We start from the raw sequence: 19,733 nt of genomic DNA, 5'->3' as shown, positions 1-19,733 counted from the left end.
CTCCATCCTAGCCCTGGTCCCTCCATCTCCATCCCAGCTCTGGTCCCTTCATCTCTGTCCCAGCTCTGGTCCCTTCATCTCCGTCCCAGCCGTGGTCCCTCCATCTCCGTCCCAGCCCTGGTCCCTCCATCTCCATCCAAGCTCTGGTCCCTTCATCTCCATCCCAGCTCTGGTCCCTTCATCTCCATCCCAGCCCTGGTCCCTCCATCTCCATCCCAGCTCTGGTCCCTTCATCTCCATCCCAGCCCTGGTCCCTCCATCTCCATCCCAGCCCTGGTCCCTCCATCTCCATCCAAGCTCTGGTCCCTCCATCTCCATCCCAGCCCTGGTCCCTCCATCTCCATCCCAGCTCTGGTCCCTTCATCTCCATCCCAGCCCTGGTCCCTCCATCTCCATCCCAGCCCTGGTCCCTGCATTTCCATCCCAGCCGTGGTCCCTGCTGCCACCACCTCCCACCTGCTCCAGTGGAATGATCTACCTGCTCTTTCCGCATCCACTTTTCCCTCACTCTAATCCACTTCCTCGTCACATCTACCTGCCTCCCCTCACCCCTCTAGCAAAAGAATTGAGTAGGCAGGTAGGGTTTGGAAATGTCATTTTCAAAACTAATGAGGATGTGTCTCTATGCCCGCTGTGTGCACACAGAGAACACGCACATTTCCAGCACCACCTCCCCACAGCTTATGCTGTCATCTGGGGGTGGCATCTGGCAGCTGCTCCATCATCCCCAGAGCCTCACTCAGCTCAGGAAGCTGGCACTCCGAGACCACGGCCACGGCCACGGGCCTGCCTTAGGGATGGGCGTCTTTTGCAAGTTTTTAAGTTTCATTTGGCTGCAAAGGGGAAATTAACTGAAAAGTAGTTGAGCCTCAATGGGGACAAAAGTATTAGCTCAAATCTTTAACAATAATGTTTCAAAATGATAGTGTGGCATGAAGATGAGTATCCTAATATTCCCTCTCCAGTGAAAGCAGAGTTGGCAAGGCTAATAAATTAGAGAAGCTGATGCAGAAGCCACGCCAACCAAAGGACTTGAACCCAACTGAACCTGAAGAGAGAAATAAACCATCCGTCTAAACTGAAACATCACTGGGAACATACTCATTTTCCACAAAGTGTTGGGCTTTGGCCACCGATCTGAGACAATTCTTATTAAAATAGCACCACCCAGCATAGTTCTCTGGTCTTCAGACTCAGTACAGACAAAAATCAACCAGACACCATCCTATTTATCCTCAAATCAATAAAAATTTCATAAATGCTTATAAATTGCCCCTCAAGGAATGCATGGTCTAGGAGACAGTGGTCGGCAAATGCCACGGTTTGCCGCTCTGTTGACTAATGAGTTTGCCGACCACTGGTCTAGGGGAGTGGGTGTGGGGGCTAGCAAATGGGAATAAATTGAGTGAAAACTGCATAGCAGTGTTTGATCAGGCCGTTCTCTCCGGCCCGCCCAGAGAAAACAGCCTCATCGAGTGGGGGACAGGGGGAGTCCAGGAAAGGCCTGGTTTTATGCTCCTGAGCCCCAGGGGACATGGCGGCTCCTCACAGCACGAGGGAAGAGCCCCAGTGTGCAACGCCATGGCACTGAGCTGACGGTGACAAAACCTTTTCGAGGGAGAACTGCCTAGCGTTTTAGCTCCTGGAACCAATGGGTGATGCCTCCAAAGTCTCAGGATCAATAGTTCGCCTCTGTCCTTTGTGTTAGTGAGAGGAGTTCAGTTTCTGGGGTCACGAGCCTGCAGGTAGCCTCGCGGGCGTCTGCGCAGTGCGGCTGGAACGGTCCCTGTAACACGCCCGGTGAGCGTGTCTGTTGTGTGACAGAACATGCGCTCCAGTCCACGTGGCAGGCAGCCCCCTTTCCCAGCCGTTGTCAGGGGCCGGCCTCGCCGCCAGGGGGCAGTACCTGAGCACAGCCCAGCTCAGTCCTCAGGGCTGGAAGCTCACATGGGGCTCCTCACACACTCAGAACACCCAGACGAAGCCACAGGTAAGGCAGGGCAGCCCCTTCCCCACACCCGCAAACACGCTAGTCTTACCGAGGGGATCAGCATCAACAATAGTAACAATAAAGTAAAACCTACCAAGCCTGCTCCCTCCAGCTACCACTGGAGGCTTCTACACGTTCGGGGTGTCTGCCAGGTGCCGGCGCTGTGCTAGGTGCTGGGGCGAGAGAAACAGAACCAGTCCTGTCTGCCCTCGGGAAGTTAACAGTCTAGCAGGGGTGGGCAAACTTTTTGACTCGAGGGCCACAATGGGTTCTTAAACTGGACCGGAGGTCCGGAACAAAAGCATGGATGGAGTGTTTGTGTGAACTAATATAAATTCAAAGTAAAGGAGTGGAGGGGAGAGCAAGAGAACTGGATAGAACAGCCGGATACGGCCCACGGGCCGTAGTTTGCCCACGGCTGGTCTAGGGAAAGTACTGAAAATACTCCTCAGGAAACCGGGAACCCCACTGCACCCTGCTGGCAGCAGCTCCGCTCACGCCCTCAGTAAGCGCCGGCTCTGGGTACAGCAAGGTCCTGAGTGTTTTTATACAAAATGACAAGGACTCCTGTCCTTGTGGAATCCGGGAAGATTACACATTTCTACAAATAACTGGAAACAAACTAGAATATATCAAGGGCCGTGATGAAAGTTCAAACTAAATGACTTGTAAGTTAGGAGTGAGACAGAGGAGATAGAACTTCTCGAGTGACTGGAACCACAGCCTGTGAGAGGTGGCGACATTGAGCTGCCCCTAATGATTACAGAGAGCTCGACAGTTCCGTGGCTTTGGTCTGTGTTGTCGCCTCTTCTTTATGAGGTTAAAGGGTGGGAACTGGGAGTTGCTTTTTTTTTTTTTTTTTTTGAGTAATCCTCACCTGAGGATATTTTTCCATTGATTTTTAGGGAGAGTGGAAGAGAGAGGGAAAGACAGAGAAAAGCACATCGATTGGTTGCCTCCTGCAACCAGGGCCCAGGCCAGGGAGGCACCTGCAACCAAGGACCATGCCCTTGACTGGAATCGAACCTGGGACCCTTTGGTCTGCAGGCCAACACTCTATCCACTGAGCCAAGCTGATGAGGGGCTGAGTCACCTTTTACAGACATGAAAACAGAGAGGGACCATTTATTTGCGGTCCCTCTGTAAACCAGTGGCATGTCCTCAGGGTGCCCAGTCCCCACCCCAGCCCTGTATTCACCCATCAGACGGAACTGCCTCGGAACAGACAGCAGCTGGTGGGATGATTGCGTTTTAATTGAACTGTCTGTACTACTCTGCAAACGCCTCTGCGAGGTGGGAGACTGTGCGGCTTGATACATAAACCATTTCTTCTAATAATTGCTTCTGCGAAAGGATTATGGATCTGACCTCTGGGAGGAGTCACTAAACAGCCCGTGGAGATTTTCTTAAAGTAACGCCACAATCTGATGGCCGTGGCCTGCCCGGCACGCTCTCACGTACAACAGCAGCGCCTGCCAGGGGGCGTGTGGGCGCCGTGTCCGCCCACGTGCCAGGCCGTGGCCCGGGTGCTGGGGAACAGCCTATTGCAGTCTCCCAAGTACATGGCTGTGGGGGCTTTGTCCACCGTAACGTGACCAGAAATCCGGAGGCACGCGGCTTCTGTATGGCGTCTGCCTCGCTGTGGGAACAGGATGTTGGCGCTGGGTCCCCTGCTTCCACCTCAGGGTACAGTCCTGCCGGGCGGAGATAGGACCACGCCTCAGAGCACAGCGCCCTGGCCGCCTAAGGCCTTCCTGCCCTGGGCTCCTCTTCCTCATCCTCTTCGTCTCTCCTTCCTACTGTGACCCTAGACTCCAAGCTGCCAGTGATTCTGGGGCAAAGTTAGGAAACTCCTTGGAGCCAAAGTTTCCTCAACCACAAACTGGCTAAGAACAGCACCTTCCTTGGGTGGCGTGAGGGCCAATGGCCAAGCACGTAGCGAGTACCCAGCACATGCTGTCTGTTGCCATCATTGTTCTGTTCCCATCCCATACACTCCCTGCTCTCCTCTCCTCTTTTATCTGTGACGGTTAGACCTCCCATTGGGGCTGGTATTGGACTAGATTGATACTTAGGGGGTGTGGGGCTCAAACAGCTTTTGTCCCTGACAATATGAGTGATGGGAATGTAGGAGGTGGGATTATGTCTGATGCTTTAATTTTATTATTAAGCCCTGAAAATAACACCTGCTTTTAACACACAGCAAGCAGCAGGTTGAATTTACTCGTGTCAAAAAATAGTAAAATAATGATAATCACGTATTTTACATCTTATTTTGCACTAATGCCTATATAGCCTATAATCTAACATTAGCTCCTATGCACCAGGCAGGTGTGGAATTTTTACACCATCTCCCGGGCCACGAGAGGCGTTCAGGCCACCTCTGTCAAGGTCCCTCATGTTGAGGTGTCTGTTTTGAAGTTACAGGAACTCCCACCGAGTGGCGGTGTGAGCCGCAGGCTGTAGAGCAAGCTGTCTCAGTCTGGAAAGGGCTCTGTGTTCAGGGAGTACTTAGGTCAGAGGCCTGAGCTTCGAGAGGAGGAGCTCCGTGTGGAGCTACTGGAGGAGGGTCAGGGAGCAGCGGTGACCACATGACTAACTGGTGACCACATGACTAACCGGTGACCACATGACTAACATGTACCAGAATAGAACTCTGTTTCGACCTGCTGGTCCCCCGTTCCGAGGGCACCTGTGATTAAGGGGTCTAAGTGTATACGTATAGATGTCTGGTGACTCCAAAGAGAGCTGCTACACGTGGGAGCCATGGTTTCTACCTGGTAAAACACACGAGGCCCCATCTCCTGAGTTTCCCAGCTCACCCGCGTGTCCTCTTCTCCACAGTTCGCAAAGGTTACCGGATCCAGGCGGACAAAGAGCGGGACTCCATGAAGGTCCTGTACTACGTGGAGAAGGAGCTGGCTCAGTTTGACCCGGCCCGGAGGCTGAGGGGCCACTGTGAGCATCTGTGTTGTATGTGATTGGGCCTTCCCTTGTGCAGGAATTCACAGCTAAAGGGGACTTGGAGGAGGGGGGTCCCCGAACTTGGGCAGCTTTTGACTTTCAGGTCAGAACTAGCAGATGCTGGCGACAGCATCCTGAAGAAAGGGCTTTGGAGGGTGCAGAAGGGAGGGACACGGGGCTTCTATGTGAAGAACAGAGACGTGTCCAGCGGGGTTCAGGTTCGGCATCTGTGGACAGGGAGTGTCGCTGGGCTATGCACTGGGGTTGGAAATGTCTTATGGAAACAGTTCCCTCCACTGGCCCTTTAAGTATATCCAGGACAGAGACTTCCATGTGGAAGCCGAGCGTTCAGTCTTTCCAACACGAGAGGCCCTCATATTGAACAACAGCCGGCCACTGGCCGCATGGAGGCTCCGTGCGCGAGAGAACAACTGTGCTGATGCATGTCGTACGAAGAGGCCTTTGTGCCTCTGAGATGCCTGACAGCAGAAACGAACGGGCAAGCCACGAGGCTGCCCCTTGTCAGAGGACTTTTGAATCATGGAGTCTGTGGGGCAGGGCCCCACCCCTTCACTCACCCGGTCCTTGGGGACTTGGCGGCTGACACAGCCCACGCTTCCCAATGGCCAGCTATGGGGAGAGGCAGCCCGGGCAGGTGTGCTGGGACTGGTGCAGCGCCGAGCGTGCCGCAGGCAGGGCACTGAGGGCTCCACACTCTGTCTTTGAACCCTCCTCACCCTGGAACCTGCCAGGGATGCGATGGGATTGCTGGGCCACCGTGAACGCAGCCGAGAGGAGCTCTGTGCAGACGAAGGACAACCGGTTCCTCCACGTTTGTGGCTCTGAGTTCCTCCCGCGGAGCTGCATTCGCAGCAGCATCCTCCCACCACCGACTATAAAAAGCCCGTCTCCAGATTGGGATGTCAGGGATGCAGATGTCACCGCACTTGACAAGCTAGTTGTAGCCATGTTGTCATGGATCCCTGGAAGGGGACGGAGTCGGTGATCCTGGAGAGGAGCCCTGGGAATCTCGGCTTCGAGAGGAGTTAGGCTGGTTTAGGGGGCACGTCCTGTCTACCTGGATGAAAATGGTCCCCAGGGCCTGGCAGGTCACAAAGTCATGGACCCTTGGTGCCCACGGGGACCTTGGAGATGGCCAGGAACCACCTGTGCAGTGTAAAGACGAGGACACGGAAGGCGGAGGGTGCAAGTGACAGAATCAGACTGGAGCCCAGCCCTCCTGACTCTCCGCCCTGTGCTCTTTGCACAGAAACCTGTGAGCAGGCTGGGTGGCTCCGTGGCTGCTGTGGCCACAGCCTTGAGGGAGTCAAACCTGGAAGAGGCGGAGGAGCTGAGTCTCCCTCCTTATTTTGCAGAGGAGGGAAGGGAGGCAGTGGGAGGTCACCAGTGCCAGGTCTTGGCACCAACGCCAGAACTGGAACTCAGTGTCCTGGAAGCTGCCGGTTGACACTGCGATAAAGGCACCGAGACGAGGCAGGAAAACAGTTCACGGGGCTTGGAGAGGTTCTGTCCCTGAAGGCAGAGAACCCTGGGGAGGGTCACGGAAGTGGGACTGTCTTGAAGGTCTCTTCTCAGAGTGGATCCATAGTCTCAGGTTGCAACAAGGGAGGCATCTATTCTGTGAGCATTGGAATTCCAGGATCCACTAGCCATGTGACCCTCACTTGCCCTTGGGACTCCTTGAGTCTGGAATCCCAGTGCAGGGATCAGCAAACTACAGTTCCCAGGGCACCCATGTCCCGCCTCCTGTTTTGGTGAATAAATTTTATTGGAGCACAGCCATGCCAAGTCACATCTATATTAGCTATGACACCTTTCATGCTGCAATGGCAGAGTTGAATAGTGCTGACAGTATGGCTGGCAAATCCTAAAATGCTTACTGTGTGGCCCTTTACAGAAGAGTTTGCCTGTCCTGTCCCTGAGTTACAGGTGTCCATAAAGCGGAGGAGGGTGGTGGTCATGTTCAATGGGGCAGAAACTTTAGAGCAGGCAACCTGGCCCACCCATCCGCTGAATGGGGAAACAGAGACGGCCCTCCTGACCTGGAGACAGGAAAGATTGCTGCTGCTGCGGTCTGAGGACAGTTCTGGGACAATAATGCGATTTCTCAGTAGTCACACGTGACAGCTGACAATCCTCACCCTTGGTGCATTTTAAAGTTCTCTCCTGTGTGCTTCCTGGGATAAGGTTCGTCACTAAGCTCCTGAGAAAGGAATGTTCTAGATTTTATTCCTCAAGAGGCTCTGAGTTATTGTCGTTTAAATACACACTAGTCCATTTTCCTCGGAGGAAGAAAGGTTTAAAATTAGATTATAATTCGAAACCACTGACCACCAAAACCAATGATGACCAGCTACCCGGTGCTCCTGGTCAGCCCGTGTCCTGGAGGAGGAGAGGCGGCGCGTGCTGCTGTGGGAAGGACCCCCTCCCTTCGTGAGGCAGCAGCGGTTCGCAGGGACAGGGGAGAAGACGCAGAGGGAACTCGGGCCCACACTTGTGCCTCCCACATCCCACCTTGGCTTACCTCTCGCTCAGCAGCCAGAACTTCCAGGTTGTAAATGTTGACTTTGATAATATTTTGAAGTTCTAACCAAAGGATTTTAGAAAACAAATGGCTTGAATTACAGTACAAATAGATTAAGTAGATTTATTTTCTTAAGGAAAATGACATTCAATCCATTTCAAAGTTCTATAAATAAATAGGCGTGTATTTTTCTTTCCGGATTGCAATGCTGGTCTTTTTCATAAGTGCTGTTGCAAATAGCTCCCGAGGCCACCTTAGGAAATGAGAAAGCTGTGCCCCCCCCCCACCACCACCACTTCTCACAATGTGGGGCTGGGGCTAGAACACATGTGGAGGTTCAGACCCTGGTGCAGCGGCCCCTGTCCTGCCTGCACCTCCAAACAGCTGTCCTGGCCACTAGGCCACGTACACCTAGAATACTCTTTCGGGAGAGGAAGCGTCCACCTTGGCCCTGGAAATGGACTTGGAGCCATGTGGCAAGGGTGTTCCAGGTTCCTAGAGGAGCTTCCAGGAGGAGGTGGGCGGTCAGACACGAGGTGCGCATGCCCCCGTGGCCCTGTGGACGCCGTGCTCTGGGATGCGCATGGCTGCAGGAGGTTGGCATGGGTGCTTCGCTGCTGGGGCGGTACTCGCCCTGAAGGCCCCGCCTCGGGACTCGGCCAGCAGGAGGGAAGATGCTGTGATCTGGGGCTTCTCTCTCCTTTACCCCTTTTGGCTCAACATGCCTGGGTCGTCACAGCTCATCACAGAATCATGCAAGAAGACGACACACGTTTGAAGAAGATGATGATGTCCTAGCTGTGGGCCCACATGCTGGGGAGCCTGCCTTAGGTGGAGCAATGACGATTGTTTTCCGAGTCCGAGAACAGAAGCCTCCCACTCTAGGCAAGTGAGCTTCGAGCTGGACCCAGCGCCCGCCGAGCTAAGGACACAAACAGGCTAGTTCAGGTCTTCGCCACCCTGGACAGACGGGGCTGAGCGCTGGGTGGGGTTCCCCGAGGCTCCTGGTCTCGCTCTGGCCAGCGGTCCTGTCCTGGCCAGCATGTAGAACGCTGTCCTACCTCATTTCGTCCCTGCAGATAACAACACCATCTCGGAACTCAGCTCCCTACACGAGGAGGATGGCAATTTCCGCCAGTCTTACCATCAGATGCGAAGCAAGCAGTTCCCTGTGTCCCGGGACTTGGAGAGCAACGCTGACTACTGGTCGGGCGTCATGGGAGGCGGCAGTGGGACGAGCCGGGGGCCCTCGGCCATGGAGTACAACAGAGAGGACCGGGACAGCTTCAGACACAGGTGAAGCGGGTGGAGGGGCAGCTTGGGGGCTGGGCGTGAGGGCAGGAGCAGAAGGCAGGGTGGATCTGAAGCTGTTCTTACCCGGTCGTACCTCTGCCTGCCATTCTAGGTTATCCTGCCACATTCTCTATGAGAACACCCCCTCCCCACACTTACTAAGCAACGTGACACGTGAAGTCATCCTTCCAGGCGCTTTGACATGGGTACGCCAGTCCTCTTAATGAGCCCTGCTAGCCTTTCCCTGCCTTCTCATATGTTTATCCCGTGGCCTCTACATACCCCACCCATCAGCTCATCCTTTCTGCTCATTTTTTATGTGAAAGGTAAAATGCCAAACACAATATACTGTTGCATCTGATTGCCATAGCTCTACAGGCAGGTACTGTTAAGGTCCCCGTTTTAACTTGCAGACACTGAAACCCTCAGGGAGGCTAAGAACTCACCCCGGGTCACACAGCCAGTGAATGCAGGAGGCCAAGGGGTGGGGCCACTCTTGTGTGGCCACTGCCCACTGGGGCGCCTTCCTTACTCACCTACCTCTCTCTTGAAGGGCAGCAGCGCCTTTCTCCCCGCTATCAATGTGGGCCCCTCGGGCCTGCGCCCAGGAGGAGACCTGTCAGTCAGTTGGAGGGAGGACAAGGCCTGTTTATCACCAAGTATCACAGGGCTCCTTGGGCCGCCGCTGGGTGAACTGCCAGCCACACCTGTACCCAGGAGCTGAGGTGTGAGCAGTGCACAGGCGGCCAGCCCGAGGTCACGTGACAATGCTCGGGAGGCCCCGCCCTCTGGGTCACCAAGTTCCACCCACTCGGCCCCATTGTGATGCTCCGCACTGACCCTGAGATGGACACGTTGCCTCCCCTTCCCTGTGGAGAACCTGCCCAGAGAGGTGCGGCCGGGCTCCGGCCAGGTCCCCAGACCCAGGCAGACACGTGTCCCTCGCATTCCGGGCCGCCTGACGCGGTCCCCTCTCCCGCAGCCAACAGCGCTCCAAGTCCGAGATGCTGTCGCGCAAGAGCTTCGCCACGGGGGTGCCGGCCGTGTCCATGGACGAGCTGGCCGCCTTCGCCGACTCCTACGCGCGGTCCCGCCGGGCGGCCGAAGACAGCCTCGAGGCCAGGGCGGGGGGCCGCTTCGAGCGCACGGAGACGCGGACGCGTGGGGGTCTCTTTGGGGACGGCCCACCCGAGGGGTACCCACCTGAGGGCTACTCACCGGAGCCGTACTTCGGGGCACGGAGCCACAGCCGCGAGCCCCCCGCCGAGGCCGAGCGCGCCTGGACCCCCGAGGACGCCCCGCTGCCCCGGCTGGTGAGCCTGCCGGCCGCCTGTGAGCGCCCGGGCCGTGGGGGCAGCCTGGAGACCCCGGCCCGGCGTGGCGCCCCCTACTACGCCTGGTCGCCGCCGGCCACCTACCGGGCACGCGCGCCGCGGGGCAGCGACGAGGGGGACTCGGCCGAGGACACGCTGCCGCCCTACAGTGAGCTCGAGCTGAGCCGGGCGCCGTCCCACCGCGGCCGCGACCTGTCCGCCCACGGCTCCTCGGAAAAGAGGCGGAAGAAGGAGCCCGCCAAGAAGCCGGTGAGGCTGCAGCTGCCTGGGCAGGGCATGTCCCGGCTGGGGTGGCCAGAGGAGGGGGCCGAGCAGGTGGGCCCAGACGGCCACGGAGGGGCTGGTGGAGGAGGGGGCCCGCTGCAGGGAACTGGGTGCTGGCTAGTCCCCCCAACCTCCCTCTCCCTGCGACAGGTGGGGTGAGGAGGCAGGGGGCCTGGGGAGCTGGCAAGGCAGGCGTGCAGGTGTGTGGAAGGAGATATTGGCTCATTGGTGACCATCGCTAACAAGCAGCGTCAGGGATTCTAGGTGCCATCTAGATGCCTTACATGGGCTGGGAGGCCTGCGAGCAGAACTTCCTGCACACGTGTGGGTGCACACCCCTCCCCATCCTGTGAGTGCATCCCTCGGGGGTGCGGGTGCCAGGCTGGGGCCAGGCTGTGGACTGTGCCCGCAGAACCACCTGTGGCGCTGGTTCTCGACACAATGTGTGGTCTCATGCTGGGTTCTTTCTGCTCTTCTCCAGAATGACTTTCCAACCAGGATGTCCCTTGTGGTCTGATGTTTGTTCGAGACATCTCTCTGGATGACAAGAATCAGAAGTGGACAATGGGGACAAGGCACAAATCCAAGAGCCAGCAGGCCCGGGACCTGCTCCGGCCGCCACCTTGGAAGGTTTGCTGATCTTTGCCTTGGCCAGGGATGGGGGAAGCCTGAGCGAGGCGGATTCCAAACCTCAGTACCATCTGACTGGTTTGAGAAATTCGCCATGGAAGCGACTGCACGCAGGAACCTTCCACACGCGCATTTCTCGCCCGCCCAGTCTCCTTAGCCGAACCAGGATTCTTTCCAAGTCTGACAGGAGTGAGCTGGGGACGGCTAATCTCCAGGAATGCCGCTGCCTCCAGCACGCATTTCCGTGCCTCCTGGCTGTGCCGAGAGGCAGCAGAACTTATTACTGCTATCAGAAGGCCTTCTGACAACGGGAGAGAGCTTCAGGCCAAGTACACCTGTTACTCCCATCTCCTCTTCGTCACTACTCAACGACTGCGGTTACACTGAAGTCAGAAGCTGTCCGTGAGCTCATGACCGTGACCTGCTGGACAGTCACAGAAATGACTTCAATTGGCTGTTCTGAAGGACAGTTCTTGAGTGGCCGGAACAACAGGGAAGAGAGTACATACCTGTTTGAAAAGCTGTCTACGTGGATTCCTTTTCCATTCTGAGAACATAAGCTGCTTTTTCTCTCTCTGCTGCACACGCCTGAGTCTTGGGCAAGGGCTGGGGCCACACAGACCCCCGCCTCCCTCCACATGCCAACAGGCTTTTTGATAAATGCTCCAAGTCTGCACGTGCAGGAGAAGAGGGAGCGAAAGGAGAGGATGCAGTAATGGAGTGAAAAGAATACATGTTCTCGTATTTGGAATATGGGCCATTTCCCCCACGGACTCCACGTGATCTCCCTGGGTTTGTACTGTGTTTGCCACGCGTAGTTTCTGCCACAGCAGCTCTGCTGTTCCAGGACCTGGAGCCGTGCCCACGCACCTTGGCCTGTCTGTGGGGCCACTCCAGACACTTTGGGAGATAAGGGACGCTGCTTCCAGAGGAGCACTTCCTATTCCCACCGTTGCCTAAATGACAGGTTTGCCTCCCAAAGCTAGATCACTCTGGATTTTGTAATTTGTGTAAATTGCAAAAAAATGGCCACACTTTCCTTCTCACTGAGAAGTGAAGTCTGTCTCTCCACCCTCGAATCTGGCATGGCCAGGTGATTTGATTGGGCTGGTGGCCCAGTAACAAATGTGGCACAAGCCGAGACGGAAAATCCTTGGGCGTGGGACTGCCCTCTCTTGCTGCTCTTGGGCACCTGGCAGTTACCACCAGGGGAATGAGCCGGGCTGTCCCGCTGCATCATGGGAGAAAGAGCCCAGTTCCCCCTCCCCCTCTCTGACAGCCTGTCAACTCTCAGCTGACTGCAGACATGAGGGAGCCCAGCTAAGACCAACAGAAGAACCACCAGTGAGCGAGCCCACATCGCTGACTCCTACTCAAGGCATGAGACGTTGCTCTCTTTACATGTTCATCTTCTTCTTGCTTCACTGTCCAGCCCTGAATCCCTGACTCCATCCAATCCCTGACTCCACAGCCTCCACTTTCTTGGACAGACTTCGGCCAAAGCCTTTCTCCCCAGGCTATTTGGTGGGACTCGTGGTTGAATCCAGTCCCTGGAGGGTGCTTGCCTTCCACACTGGTCCATCCTCTACCTGTGACTCCCTGGACAGCTTCCTTCTTCAGCATCTCCCTGGGCTTCTCTAGGGCCACCTGACTGGAGCTAGGCCTCATTCTCAGAGGACCATTCCATTTACATCAGGTATTGCCAAAACGTACGTGTGCAATGAAACGAAGAACTGGCTGGGTGAGGGCCAGTGGATGGGTTGATATCATTGCTTGGCGAACTGGGCTACCAAGGACTCCACGGTGGCTCTGGCCTGTCTGAGAGGACCCAGGCGGACAGTTCAGCCCAGTGCTGGCACTTCCAAGGGCTGGAAGACATGAGCCATAACCCAGGTGCTGAGTCTTAGACGTGCTGCTGTCCCTGGCCTCCAAAAGCCAAGGTCTAGTCTGTCCATTTGGGCCCTGGTTCAGATGGAAAAGATGATTAAAACATCCTTTCTTAGTCACCAGCTTTGGAGTTCGACTTGCTCAGGCAATCTCGGAGAACATCGGTAGCTGCAGGCACTATCATCTCTTCATCCGCACCCTGAATCAGGCTTCTCGCCACCAAAGAGCCCCCCACGCCCGCCGCAGAGCCCCCACTGCTCCGAGACGGGCACTCTGGCTTGGGTGACTGGAGGAGGCAGTGGGAAGGGACTAAAATTGGAAACCTGCAATTCCAAGGACAACACAAGCACAGACAGTGACAGACATGAAGCAGCCTGGGGCTGGGCCAGCTTGTCCTCTGTAGAGTGACTGAGACGACAAGGCCTTCAGTGAAGAGAGAAGACAGTCTCTTCTGGGTACGTGGGCAGGAGGTGAGGCTGACGGACAAGGGAGGGCAGAGGTGCCATCGGTGTCCAGGCTTTCCCGGACCCCCTTGTCCTGCTCTCCTGAGTCGTGTGTCCTCAGAGGAAGGGCTTGCCCAGCCTCCTTCCCAGGTTTCCTGGGGCACAAAGCCAGTCTGATGTGAGGCTGGCCTCTGTCCACTGGGACCTGGGGGAACAGGACATGCCCAAGAAAGCATTGGGAGGTTTCATGCATCATGTGAAACACTGCTGTGGGTAAGTGACAGCAGACCCAGAGGTTAAAGTGTGTGTGTGTTTTATTTAAATGGGTATATTTTGATATTTTAGTATTGGGTGTGTGTCCATCCATCTTAGTTCATGATATCCTCAGTGATTGGAAAAGCCAATGTTAATAAAGAAAGGTGACCTGGGAGGGGGGGGAGGGGGAGGCGGAGGGCCCAGGGGATGATGTGTGAGCTGCTGTGTTTGCCTGTGAGGCACAGTGAGTCGGGAACGTGTTGAGGGAATGTGGATGCAGGTGGCAGAGTGTCCCCTGGTAGATGAACTGCTTCTCTGGGCCGTGCACAGACTCATTAGGAAGCCGGGGACGTTTGTCACGGAGCTGACAGTGCATGCCAGCTGTCCCGCCCACGCGTGCTCACAGGAGCCCTGTCCTGGCTGCTCCGGGCTCCGTTCCCAGCCTCCAGTGCTGCCGGCCACCCTCCCAACACAGAAAGTCTTACAGAGACGACGGGCCTCATCTCCTGAGCCTCACTCTGCCCCTGGCACGGGGGTGGGAGGCACTCCATGCTCACAACACCTCGCCACGCCTGTCAGTGCTCCTCGTTGTCTCAGAGACTCACACGCTCCTGGACTAGACTCGGGCAGCCTCTGCCGGAGGCCGCAGCCTTGGCTTCAGCGATGAAGTACTCCGTCGCCCACTGGTGAAGTCACACATGGAATTTGGTCTCCCGACTCCAAGCCTTAGGTCTTTTCTGCTGGATCCGTGATTCCCCAAATCGCCTGACCACACAGATGACTTGACTGCCACATGTGGGTGGGGAAGAAGAATCAAGTCTACACGGCCCCCACTCCAACCCAGGTCCCAGTGCTGCCTGAACCTGCAGGAGTTTGGAAGTGACTTGGGTGTAGGGATCTAACCAACATGGGGTCCCGGTGCTTCAGGGGCCCAGCTTTTCCTGCCAGGATCCACCTCCGACCTCCCGGGAAGCTGATCTGTGAAGCTCGGAGTTGGGGGCTCTGGACATCCGAGTGGGCGAGGACGCTCGTGAGCTGCTGCAAGCAGCCGCCTGGGCTGCGCTGCGGGGCGGTGAGAAGGTGACTCTCTCTGCCTGATGTTCGGGTGCTGCTGTTTACAGGCCACTCCCACGTGCCGTTTCATCGCGTCTGTGAGAGGCAGGGGGGATGCTGGAGTCCCATCAAACAAAGGGAAAGAGCTTGAAAAGGAGCTTTTAAAAACCCAGAGCCAGGCCTGCGGACTGTCTGTCTAGGGTTCTTTCCAGTTCCCGGACTCCTGAGGGCCTGGGGTCTGGCTGGCCCTCCATGCCGCCCAGCACGGTGGCAGGAGTCCTGCACTCGAGGCCCACGAGTGGAAGCTGTGTGCACAGACACGCTGCCTGTGCTACAGGGCACTGCCCAGCGCCTGCTGATGTGCCGGGGACTCAGCCTCGCCCAGTGCTGGGAGCGCCTTGGTAACTGTGTTACAGATTTTAGACTCCTCCTTGAAGAGGAATTTCTGAGCCAAAGTACAAATTCAAGGAGACTGAGAATCCCAGGCCTTGGGGGTGACCTGCTTAGGATCTAACTGTCTGCCACTGGCCTGCATTCAGGGATTTTCAGTAGAAGGAAGAGGGCAGATACTGAGGGAGGCAGAGGCGGTTACTCTACATTGTGTTCATTGGTGGTGGGGCTGGACCTGCTCCCGGGAAGGCCGAACGAGAGGAGGTCCCCCCCACCCCGTGGCTTCCAGGGAGCGCCGCTGTATGGGCGAAGGGGTACACGCTGCCCGAGAGCCTCCCGCAGGAGGAAGGGAAAGGGACATGGAGGCTGGGGAAGGTGCTGCCCGCGTCACCTGCCCGTTCGTTTTTGTGCCTCGTCTGTGGCATCGAAACCGAACTGTGTATGTCTGTGGCCCGGGACTTCTTTTCAGTGTCTAATATACAGAGCGAATTGCATTGTGATGTTTTAAACTGAAATAAAGCAGTTTTCACCTCCATGTGTGGTCAAGTCTCATGATGAACACAACTACATCTGATCATGACCTGACAGAGACCCAGCAGGAAAAGCTCACGCCCCACGCGGCCGCAGGTTGCTTTAAGCCCCGTGACAGCAGAATAAGTGGCTGCTGTGGGCCTGAGGAAGCACAGCGTGTTCACAGGTTTGTATGAGCATCGCCATGGCTCTGCACAGACCGCCCGCCTCAGGAGAGGGGAAGCTGGAAGGCTGCTCAGTGGGTGGCGCCCAGCTCGTTGCCAGAAGGGACACCTGCGAGAAGTGGCACTTGGGAAGTGAGGAAGGAAGCAGTTCATGGGAGGGCATGTTCCGAAGAGATCTGAAAAACTCCACGGCACCCTAATGAAGAGGAGGCATCTGAACACCTGTTAGCAAAAGAAGGGATACGTGCTTCAGGGAGCCGCTGACCCTCCTCCTGCCAGGCTCTGGCGTTGCAGATCTAGGGTCCTGGGTGAACAGAACACCTGGGCTCAGTTCTTTTCTATTAAGCAGTTAACTTTATAATGTTCACCCGCATATCTGCCTAAAGATAGACTCAAAGAGTGTTGCACTCCAATTCCCTCCTCTGGACTTCCTGCTGTTTGGTCCGTTGTTTGAATCCCATCTTGCTCTTTTGCTTTATAAAATAGTGGTTTGATTTAGAAAGTGATTTAGAATCACCTGTGTGTTCTTCTACACGTCATTTCTTCCTGCGTTTCGTATCTTCTTTTGAGGTTTTCCCCCTTCTTTCTGAAGGAAGTCTTCTTTAGTGATGGTCTAAGGATACCATACTCGACTAGTTCTTATTTATCAAAAAAACCCAAGTTTTTATGTCATTCTTGGTCTTGAAAGATAATTCCACTGAATATACAACTTTAGATTAATAGTTACCTCCTGTCCACACTCTCAAGACATCACTCCCTCTGACTTTTGTGGTTGGTTGTTTTGAGAAGTCAGTTACCAACCGGATTATCCTTGCTTTGTAAGCGATCTGTCTTGTCGCTCTGGCTGTTTTGAAAATTTTCTTTTTGTCTCCAGTGTTCTTTGGTTTAAATGACATGTGACCAGGTGTGAATTTTTAAAAATTTTATTCAGATGGGATTTGTTGTGCTTCCTAAATCTGTGGATTGTATTTTCCATCCGTTACTGAAAACTCTAAGCTACTAGCATATCAAATATTTCTTCTCTTTAAACTCCTTTGAGAATTGAAGTTAAAGGTACTCAGACCTTTTCATTCTATGCTACATTAACCTGCCTTTGGCATTTCCATCTCTTTGTCTATCTGTACTGTGTTCTTCAGGTTCATCTTCCAGTTCCCCTCTTCTCTCCAGTTGGCTCTAATCTCCGTCCAGTTTTATTTTTAATTAGTATATTTTTCATTTTAGGTTCAATTTAGGTCTTTTTTAAACCTGCAAGGTCATTGTTGAGAGCATCTTGCTCTTTACTACTGTATAAAATTCCTATTTCTTTGAATATATTAAACGCACAAATTTTATATTTTACTAGAGGCCCAATGCATGAAATTCGTGCAAGAGTAGCCCCCCCCCCCCCCCCCCCACTGCAGGCACTGGCTTCCCTCTGGCACCTGGCACCTGGGCTTCCCTCCAGCTGCGGGCACGCACCCAGGACCTGCCCTCAGAGCCCTGGCTTTGTCTGGAAGATCGTCTGGAAAGTCACCTGGTCTAATTAGCATATTACACTTTTACTAGTATTACTCTAGATACTCAGTGGTGCCAAAATCAGCAGTGTTTTTGGGTGTAAGTTTGAAGTTCATTGCTTCTGCTGTCACGCATGCTTTCTTGTTTCCTTATGTGTTTTATATCTTTTTGTTTGTTTTTTCCATTGCTTTATAGAGAGCGTGGAAGGGAGGGCTGAAGGGGAGGGAGGAGAGAGAGAAACATCAATATGAGACATTGATTGGTTGCCTCCTGCACGTGCCCTGACTGGGGCTGGGGATCGAATCTACAACTGAGTTACATGCCCTTGACTGGAAATGGAACCAGAAGCCCTTCGGTGCACAGGCCATGCTCTAACCACTGAGAATGCTGCCAGGGCTGTTTTATAGGTTTGATTGTGAACTCATGTTTGGTAGAATGCCATTTTACATTGGTGCCGGCCAGGAAAGACGTTCTTGCTCCAGAGCTGTCCTTCTTCTCTCCATGATAATGTAGCTACCCTCAGGGGCCGAGAGGAATGAGTGACTGAGTGAAGAAGGAGTGGGAAAGCTAAGGGGGGAAAATCTAGAAAGTACATGCATTTCTCTCCAATGCAAGCCTCTAGAGGAGGGGCGGGGAACGTCTGGCCCACAGGCCATGTAAGGCCTGTGAAATCATTGGGTCTGGCCCTGCCAAGGCATTTTGGGTGAGTTAATTAAAAGTTTGACAAATAGAGCAGGCCAATTTTTAAGTTGATAATTCTGTATGACCCGAGAATGATGTTATAAATATGCAAACGGCCCTTGACAGAAAAAAGCTCCCCACCCCTGCCCTTGACTAACATGAGCCCGAGATAGGGGAGAACAAGGAGGTTTAACTTCACAAATTGTTCAGTGTTTGATGGTTATAAAAGAATCACTATTCTAACTACAGAAATAAGACAATTTGGGGGGTTAGCAGTAAATAGAAGGCCATTCATTATTCAAGAGCAACCAGAGACATTATGGATCTAGATATCATTCAAGAAGCAAAGAAGGGCTAGACCCATAGGACGGATTAGAATTAGGCAACTGTGGGGACAAAAACCATTATTTTATGTCTACACCTGTTCACTTCCATATGATTAGTGTTAAAAGGCCTATTTTCATATATGTTTAAGAAATATAGAAATAGGCCGATTTCAGGTTCTGAAAACTCTTGGCAGAGACATCCGAATAATGCGCATCACGCCACTGAGATGACAGGGTATTTTCTGCTGAACTCGCTTTAAGCATTTCCTGAATGCTTTTCCGTGGCCTGCGATGACCACCTGATAAGGCAGGAGGTGTAGGGGTAGCTAGGCAGCCAGCGGCGCAGAGAAGGGGCGTGAGTTAGCCTGCTGCGCCACCTGCTGGCACCTCTCGAAGGCCACGCCTCTGGGGTGAACTTGCCAGGACTCAGGTTTTGCGTTGAATTAAAAAGTCTTGCATGCATTCACTTTTGACAAATCAAATAAGTGCATTGGGCGTTCTTTATTTAGAAGGCTGGGTTCCCCTGGGTTCTGAAGCTTTAGACCTTGCCACGTATGTCTTCAAGGCCGATTCCTGTGGAGATCCACGTGTTTCTTGCTTGGGACCAAGTGGGAACGAGGCACACACCTCTTCCCTTGACTTAAAGCTGGGTTTCTTTTAATATAACTTTTTTATTGATTTCAGAGAGGAAGGGAGAGGGAGAGAGAGATAGAAACATCAATGATGAGAGAGAATCATCGATTGGCTGCCTCCTGCATGCCCCCAACTGGGGAATAAGCCTGCAACCCGGGCACATGCCCTGACCAGGAATCGAACCAGTGACCTCTTGGTTCAAAGGTTGATGCTCAACCACTGAGCCATGCTGGCCGGGCTTAAAGCTGTTTTAAAATGTGCTTTTGACGTCATTAGATACAAGCACTTTGTGAAGGCAGTCCAGACTCTGATGCCACAGAATTATCAGGAAGCAAGTTTCTCGTTAACAAGTAAAACTTACGTCATTGAACTGTGCGACCCAAGGCCTCAGCAGCCCAGTCCCCAGCCTCTCATAAAAAGATGAATCCAGTCTCCCTCTCTGGTTCTCACTCTCATTGTCTCTAAAATACAAGCAGAGAAGAGTCCATCCTCTCAGATATTAAAACACTTTTTAAAAAACAATTCTTGCTTTTAGGAGACGTTTTCTTACATTTGTTTACATGTCTGTGCAGCACCGAAGTGCTATCCCTGGCCCATACTCTCCCGGGGGAGAGTTTGCTGACTTCTGTTTAGCGCCGTTCGTATAAAAACCCTTTGCTCCACTGAACTAAATGGACAACACTGCCACCCACCTTCCCGCAGCCTCTCGTGTGGGTGCGCGGTCCAGGTGCTGGCCCTGCCTTCCTTCACGCCAGGGAGACAGCCACTGAAGTCGCCGAAGTTCCTTTCCTCTGCGGTGATATCAGTAAGAAGTTGTTTGATTGTAAATGACAGACAGGCAGCTCAGACTGGCTTA

The 19,733-nt window shown here is 54.0% G+C and overlaps 1 protein-coding gene across 3 annotated transcripts in view; it reads left to right on the top strand.

Moving 5' to 3' along the window:
• Positions 1–15,685, top strand: part of ILDR2 (immunoglobulin like domain containing receptor 2) — a 56,627-nt gene extending 40,942 nt beyond the window's left edge. For all 3 annotated transcript variants that reach the window (XM_080647297.1, XM_080647295.1, XM_080647296.1), the window contains 4 exons: positions 4,835–4,948; positions 8,579–8,795; positions 9,775–10,375; positions 10,872–15,685. In XM_080647297.1, the coding sequence (XP_080503423.1) occupies positions 4,835–4,948; positions 8,579–8,795; positions 9,775–10,375; positions 10,872–10,907 (968 nt within the window). In that variant the 3' untranslated portion in view covers positions 10,908–15,685. The remainder of the gene's footprint in view (positions 1–4,834; positions 4,949–8,578; positions 8,796–9,774; positions 10,376–10,871) is intronic.
• The last annotated feature ends 4,048 nt before the right edge of the window (positions 15,686–19,733 follow it).

This window comes from Plecotus auritus (assembly GCF_963455305.1).
Source record: "Plecotus auritus genome assembly, chromosome: 12".
NCBI lineage: Eukaryota > Metazoa > Chordata > Mammalia > Chiroptera > Vespertilionidae > Plecotus > Plecotus auritus.
This window is presented reverse-complemented; position numbering and strand designations above follow the sequence as displayed.